Below are 7,948 nucleotides of genomic sequence, written 5' to 3'. Positions count from 1 at the left end.
CGCCGCGCTTCCCCGGCGGCGGCTTTGTTCTCCGTGCGCGGCCTGGGGCAGGGGCAGGAGCGGCGCTGCCTCGGCGGCGTCCGCGCTGTTCCCAGGGASAGCGCGGTTGTCAGAAATACAAAGGTGATGCTGTTTTTAATTTATAATCCTTTGCCTGGTAATTACTGCCTCATCAAAAATCACGTAGGAATGGAATAAAAATAGTTGGGAGAAAATGCCACCTGCCCTGTTCACAGCAGTGCTGCCACCAGCAGTGGGTGTTGTCGCTTGAAATGGTCACCGCGACGAAGCCGAAACTCCTGCGTTTGGCATTGCGAAGCCCCTCGGAAAGTTCTTTGTGTGCAACAATTGCCACTGGGGCTGCGAGAGGAGCCAGCAGAGCGCCTGTCGCAGAGCCTGCTTCTCCCGTTTGAGGGACTGCACATGGCTGCGTGGAAGCAATGAGGTTGTCTGGAGTGTGCTTTTTATGGAAAGTTTCTTCATCCTAAAATACGCAATGTGTAACATGTCAGGGAAATCATAGACAGACTGCATACATTGCGTGGCTGCACGTTAACTTGATGGAGCATAGCACAACTGCTGGTGCTTGGGTGCCGGTGATAACGGCACAAGTGGAGGATACAAGCTGTCAGAGCTGTAAGGCGGAATTAATTTCTTCTAGGGATTTCCTAGTGACATCATTCATAATTATATGGTTTAATCCTCTAGCTGCTATAGTGCCTTTAGTTCATGTTGGGCCAAATGCACAAAGTCCTGAGATGATTTCCACCTCCCTCCTTTCCCCAGCTTTGCTCAGTCAGATGAGGTCTTGCTTGTGTGAGCCACTGATTTATAATTTAAGGGGAATGGCCCACTTACTTTAAATAGGAATTGAAAGCTACATCGGTCAGGATCAGGCCCCAGCTTTCCACAGGTCTCCACTAAGAGTGTATAGGTTGATGGTTAATTTTTACTTCAGAAAGAAACAGTATTTCCAGCTGCTTGCTCTGGTGAAGAGAGGCAGCATAGCATAGTAGATGCAAGTGCAGTTGATATGCCTCTGGTATCTTTCTGATAGACTGGGGAGCCTGCACGGGAAAAGGAGACTTGGCCGTTATACTGAAGATGCTGATTTGTTGTTTATTAATTATTAACAGGACTTTTGAGTGCCTGCATGCGTTTTGAAGAGCCAGCGCAGGAAGATGGCTAGGAATTTAAAGCAGTGTAGGTTCTTGCTAAAGAGTTGCTGTGACATGAGAAATAGTCTCCTTTTCAGAAAGTATTTTAAAAGCTGGAAGGGGACATGCTGAAGCTGGTGGAGCTCCAATGATTTGTACCTRTTGAGCCTTAGGTATTCAGGCTGGAATAAACAGCTTTAATAGAGCAATAGGGCTGCTGTGATTTTTGTGAGTGCCCTGTACTTGCTAGGTGTGGGTTCAGTCCTTACCCCCTTACTGTCACTGGCAGCTTTTCCACTGACTTCAGCGGGGTCAAGGTTTGTCTTACTGTGTGTACTTTGTCCTTCCCATTGAGTGAGTTTTAGGACCTATTCAATCTCCCTTCCTCTCAAAAACCTACTGTTTTTTGCTGACTKGAATAGCTCTACCACCCTTAGAATAAGGGATGGCATACTTTGGTCCTAGCAGAGGCAGCAGGGCCTTTCCTTCTTACCTGACAGGTTACTTTGCACAGTTTACAGTGTGCATCTCTTCTGAACAAAAACCTTAAAAAAAAAATTGCTTCTGTTTATCATCTAAAACTATCTTTGCTCTCATGTTCTTAGCCTGAAAGGCTCATTTCTGTGTATGTGTATATATGTGTGTGTATATACATACATACATTTATTTATGTATGTAAGTGCATATGTGTCTGAGGCTTGTAGGATGATGCTCTTGCCCTAGAAGAGTTGCTCGCTGGGGGTTAAAAACAAGCAGCTGCGTTCTTGTGCGTTGGTCAGAGGCAGGTGTACTGAAAGAGGGTGAGTCACTGCTTAACATTAGGCACAGCAGGATGGGTAGATTTCTTYAGGAGCATTTCAGCTGTGCATGAGGGGGTCTGAGGCTGTGTGTTGGGATCCACRTTTTGCTGGGAGGTGAGGGTGCTCTTGGTCTATCAGCGCACACGTYGTGCAGCTGTGTGTGCTCGTTAAGTGTCTGAGCATTTAGCAGGGAGGAAGTCAGAGACAGTACTGATGCCTGTTCATGTTGCTGACTATCTGGGAAGCTTTACCTTTGGAGATGTTTATCCAGGTTCATATTCTCTCCTTTTAATTTTCTACAAAAAGGTACTTATCTCCACATTATTATGTGTATGTGCTCACTTTGATATGACAACAGTCTTGGAGGCTCAGCTCTGCCAGATACAGAGAGATCTTAATTTTCATTGTAGATTAAGGTTGAAAGAGACCTTCTAAAGCTGTTTTTCAGTATTTCTTAATACTCTGCATCTTGTGCAATAGTACTCCCCTGCATTAGCACAACACGTTATTCCAAGGAATTTTAATAMCTGAGTAAAGAAAAGGAGAAAGTGTTGGGGCACAGGTGATTTATGAGTGGAATTTGTAACTTCTCCTTGTTCATTCTGTACACCTCAGTAACTTCTCAGAGCCTTGCAGAGAATCAGGCTAGAATATTTGCTGCTTAACTGATCCAGAAGCACGGTCCTGAAATAACAAATGAATCAGTTTAAACCTGAATGTGGAATCAACTCAGTAAAAATCAGCCTGGATGTGCTTTGCAGGTGAGATTCTTACCCCAGGGAAGTCAGTGAAAGTTTTACCACTGACTTCAGTTGTGTCAGGAGTTTTCATTCTCAGAGCCTGTTCCCATTTCTAATGATGTTAGGAAAGTGCTTGGRTTCTGCGAGAGATTTTTGATCTATGTCCCAGGCAGAGATCTCATGTGACATCTGTTGCTATGTTGAAAGACAGGCCCTTGTCAGACTGGCCTCTTTCTGCCCTTAGGAAAATACCAGTTTCTGAGGGCCTGGTCTCCTGGGCATGAGCCGTTTCCAAATTTCAAGTTCAGATTTGTGCTTCTGTGCCTTAAACCAGGAGGTGCCACTTTAGGTGAGCGAAGGTCTGTTAGGTGCAGGTAGGCTATGGCACACTTCAGGCACTGGCTGTGCTGAAATACAGCAGAGAGACTTTGCATGCCGCGTCAAACCCGTGTGTGAATCACCCAGAGCCCTTGGATTATGGGATGGCCTCCTTTGCCCTGCTACCCTATCTCCTTCAGGGTCATTTTGTCCAGTTAGGAAAATAAATTGTGTTTAGGTTATGAGCTGGGGGGACCTGATGTATTAGTCACAGCTAGGTATGAAATGTGAGAGGAATTTCCAGTCCTCACGTCTCCTTGGAAATCGTGTAGCCAATAGATGAATGTTGCTAACCTCTTTCATCTTTTTGTATAGGTGGTTATGCTTTTATTTATTTATAACTCTTCTGCCTTATGAAGGTGCTGGATTAATGTAACAGCTTTATAATGTTTTAACTTGTGTGTAGTAAAATGTGTGGAAAAAGTAGTTTGATTGAAATAACTGGAAAAGATTATCTTCTGCAGCAGGTACTGTCTTCTAAGTAGTTACTGTATAGTGTGTGTGTGTGTGTGTGCACGTGCTAGAAATGGCTGCACTAGATATTCTTCTCTATTCTTTTCATTACCTGATTTGAAATAAAAATTGATCTAACTCTGCCTCTCCCTCCCTCCCCCTCTCTGGCTCTGCCTCTTGCAGCTGTAGGATTTGGAATGGATCCTGACTTACAAATTGATATCATCACAGAACTGGATCTTGTGAACACAACCCTTGGGGTGACGCAAGTGTCGGGGCTGCACAATGCCAGCAAAGCATTTTTATTCCAAGGTAAAACAAGTGTCCTGAAGACTGTTATCCCGCTTTTGTCTGCATGAGTTCATAAGAGCTTTGCTGCCTAACTGATTCCCTGTAATGGTGCTCTTACTTAACTGTTGCCTTTTTCTTTTTTCTTTTTTCTTCTTCTTTTTTTTTTTTTAATAATCTGTATTACTGTGCTGAAATATATATGGTATTTCTTTTTAATATTCTGTGAGGCTATTGAGCTTCAGGATCTCTAGGAAGATGTTTTTTGGGTAGGTTTCAACGCTTCCCAGTATTTTTTTTTTCTGGCTAAATGTGTCAAAGTAGTCCCAGGGCATGGACTCAGTTGTATTCCTGGGTATTTTCTCTCTGCCCTTGTACATGTGCACAGGCACACAGCTGGAGTTACATAGGTAGATGAGAAAGCAGCTAATGTGTTGACACTGCTTAGTAACAAGTAGCAAGTCTTTCATCAATTTGTGAGAACTGCTAACRTGAGAAAACCAGACAATATTGCCAGCTAACAGGCACAGAACAAGTCACTTTGAATTGTAACGTGATTTTTCTTTTGTTTCAGTATTCTAAGATAATGCTTGCAAAATGCTTTAAAATGGAGGTGTATTTTGTTATATTTTGTTCTGAAGTGAGCAGTGAGTGAAATTCTGGATGAATTGAGGAGTTTTWGCATTGATTTAAATGAAGCCCAGATTAAGAGACAGACCTATGAGGTAGAAGAGCTGARCTGCTATAACATGTTCCTTAGATGAGAAGGACACCTACTTTGGTTAGGCTTAACATGCACATTAAAGCATAATAAGGAACATTTTTATTGAGGAGGCTTCCTGTGTTTTTCTCCCTTATTGTTCTTTTACTGTGCATTAAAGTGTGTAGATTAGGGTCTTATTTTTTGGTATCTGTCCTCTGTAGCTCTTCTTGGAGGCAGAAAATTATGATCTCATTTAATTTTATTTCTGGATCTGCATTACTGTCATTATTGTAATAAAAGAAGCAGGTCTGTAATCTTGGTTTAATTTTCACCTGGACATGAGGATGGGTCAGTTTAGGTCCTGGTAGCAAAGGGACTTCTGGAGACCACATCAGGATTTGTTAGTCATCTTTCCATCTTCTAWGCTACGTTGAGTCAAGTATTTAGTTTTTACTGATTTCTAGATCAACGTCCAGGAAAAAAAGCATTAAATTAGTCATGTAAAAATATTAATTATTTTGCTTCTGACACCCCTGACTTCAGGTTTGTGTGTTATGCATGAACACTGTTAAAGTACAGTTATTCCTCTAAAGACTACAATGGCCTAATTGACTTACAATATTTTGGTATTTCCAGTTGCCACGCTGTGCAAGTAATTGCAGCCRTGCTGATGAATTGTCAGGGTGAGTTTTCACAGGCTGGTGGCTGGAACTGAAGGAAAAAAGTCTGAGGTGACGCTGGTTAAAACCAACGATACTAAAAGTAGCTTTGAAAGGATAAAGGTGGGGATGTTAAGGTTATTCAGTTCTTTTTGCCTCGAAAGACCCCTACCTGTAGCTTATGAGCTCTACAAGCTGTATGGTTTTTCTGCTAGTCTTCTCTAAGTTTATCTGATYAGGTAAACTGAGAGATGGATGTTCACTGGAAGCATTGAACAGAAATCCACAGCAGGAAGTGAATAGACAATTCAAAGTCTTTAGGTGGATAAACTTTGTTAATTCCCCTGACTGAAATTCTGCAAATGCGTACTGGAGTAACCCCTGGGCTTGCACGTTGCTTCTAGTTTATAGCTTTTTGGAAGATGGCTTAGGAATATCACTGCCTTCAGGTGATCTCATGAGTCCTTGGGCTAGGATGAGGGTGTAGGCCTTGAGTGCGTTACTCTATCCTGAAAGAGGTCTGCAAGGGGTCATCTGCTGCTGCTTTTGAATGGAGTGGAAGACCTAGRCTGCACTGGTGGCTGCTTCCCTTCTTGTTCGTACCTGTTAGTTGTTGCGTGTTGGCAGCGTGTTGGTAGCTGTATGAATTCCCTTTTACTGACAGAAGTGACTATACGGCTGCAGATTGGCCATGTCCCAGGTCCTTTGGCTGCACCCAGGTGATCCTTARTTTTGATTTTTATCTTTACTAGTTTTACTGCATGGCACCTAGGAGAATGTGTGGCTAACTGCAATGTCAAATTAAAAGTAAWAACACTTTTTCCCCGTAGAAATTCATACCTTCGCCCCTGCCCCCACCCAACATGACCTTCCCGGAGAAGAAGAAAGCCCGAGTGTTAGTGTTTAGTTTCAAAATTACTGTATCCTTTTGGACCTGCTGCTCTGGTCTCTAGGAGGTGGTCCTTTCTTTTGGCAAGCTTTGATGAGTTGTCATTGTGCTTCAGTGCTGCAAGTCTTGATGCCTGGTAGCACCGTGCACCTGCACGTGGCTCTGGTTTGGAGGGAGGACCTGCTYCCTCCTGCTCACTGTGGCCCTCATGGCAGGAGGGGCTGGGTGTGGAGACACCCTGCTGACCTGCTTTTGCCCCTCAGGATCTCCTCGTCTGGGAGGTGGGAAGAAAAGATCCTCAATACAGTCACTTGTGTGTGCTTTTCATGGGGACTTTGCCCCCTCTTCAAGTGGGGGACATGGTCTGTAGTCCTTATGGCTATGAAATGTGTCTCTGAGCTGGCACGAGTTCCCAGAGGATCATTTTGTGTCTTATAAGATGTGTTTCCTAAAACGGCTTTAGGAAGGCTGTTCAAACTGAGAATGCTTTTTTTTTTTTGTGTGTGTGTGTGCGCGTCCGTCCGTCCCCCTGGAAGTCTTTGCAGTAGAGATCTGACCTATGTCTCCCAACTCCTCACCTACAGCTGGAGGCCAGAGAAGCCAAGGATCTGGTTCTGGAAGTCAGTGGGAAATCTACTTCAAAGAAACATTGAAAATATTAAATGTGGAAGTAATGCATTGCAATAATGTCCTACAAATACTGCTTGAAAGACATTTTTAAGTAGTCTTTTATAAACTTGACAAAGTGATACTGAAATTYCTATAAAAAAAGGTCACAGAATAATTTTTAAGATGCTAAGAAACACTGAGCAGTGGCCAGCCTAGTGGCACTAAGTCTTATCCTACATTTCAGGTAGCCRGAAAGCAGGGTTTGTATTGCCCCTGTAGGTGGAAACCTCAGCAGGATCTTGAGTTCAGAGGCAGAGAAAGCCTTTAACTACAAATAAGGCAAGTGGAGGTGCTTAACTTGTCATACAAGACGTTTACTAAGACTTTGCTGTTTTCCCCTCCTGGAATGGGAATATACATTTTTCTTTCTTTTTTCTTTTTTTTAACTTAGTCTTTGAATTAGGAGCTGTCTTTTTGCTATGTATACTATGTATGGCACTGGGATTCAGACCRCTAAATATTGTTAAAAGGCTATATACACATTGTCTGTTGTCCCATGACTGTTCGCTTATTTTGTTAAGCGATTGCTCGTTTTAAAAGGAAAAAAGGGCTGGACTGTAGGCTCCTTCAGCACGGAGTACAGTCACGCTCCTCCTCCTCCCTTCGCACTGGAGGCTGTCGGGTTCTTCTCTGTACAGTCACAGCTCCAGCGGGAAAGGGGAAGGAGCAGCAAGTATCACCTTTCTCTGTGCTGTAACATTGTGTGAGAAAAGAGTGAATCTTGCCGTGGTTCCAAGAGGACGGAGGCTCTCCCAGCAGGCTCGTGTGAGCTCCCAGGCCCAGCACGCTCCCCTCCTTAGGTCTTTCCTCTGAACAGGCTGTGGACCCTGAGTTTGAGCCAGATTCCTTTTTGGCTTTCTAATTCCTAGCGTAGAGRGCTATGCGGATTCCCAATCCTGCTCATGGCACCAGATTCCTAAAATTCAGGTGCTGAAGTGCTCCGGTCTTTAAGTGGTTTTGTTTGTTATCCAGCGTTGCTTTACTTTGAAAGTTAGGGATGGCATAACTGCGTAACTTGGTATTTTCGTCAAGAGTGGGCACGTACCCTTGATATGAGGAATGCTAGCACTGCTTCTGTTAGGACAGTTTTGTCCAGGATCTACTTGTTAGGCCCATGTGGATGGGGAGTAGTATTTCAGCAGGGAGGTAAATTCAAAGCTCAGATGAATAGGCTGATGCCTTCATTCATCAGGAGGTGAATGWCTTCTGACC

At 43.6% G+C, this 7,948-nt stretch overlaps 1 protein-coding gene across 3 annotated transcripts in view; it reads left to right on the top strand.

Annotated features, from left to right (window-relative positions):
- The first annotated feature begins 3,713 nt into the window (after positions 1–3,713).
- The window catches only part of NELL1 (neural EGFL like 1), a 281,618-nt gene continuing 277,383 nt past the window's right edge, over positions 3,714–7,948 (top strand). For all 3 annotated transcript variants that reach the window (XM_085300904.1, XM_085300903.1, XM_085300902.1), the window contains exon 1: positions 3,714–3,840. In XM_085300904.1, coding sequence (XP_085157030.1) covers positions 3,726–3,840 — 115 coding nt within the window. In that variant the 5' untranslated portion in view covers positions 3,714–3,725. The remainder of the gene's footprint in view (positions 3,841–7,948) is intronic.

Source organism: Rhea americana, unplaced genomic scaffold, assembly GCF_003343005.1.
Source record: "Rhea americana isolate MKP2758 unplaced genomic scaffold, rheAme1 scaffold_17, whole genome shotgun sequence".
Taxonomy (NCBI): Eukaryota; Metazoa; Chordata; class Aves; order Rheiformes; family Rheidae; genus Rhea; species Rhea americana.
Note: the sequence above shows the minus strand (reverse complement) of the source record. Positions and strands in the feature narration are given on the sequence as shown.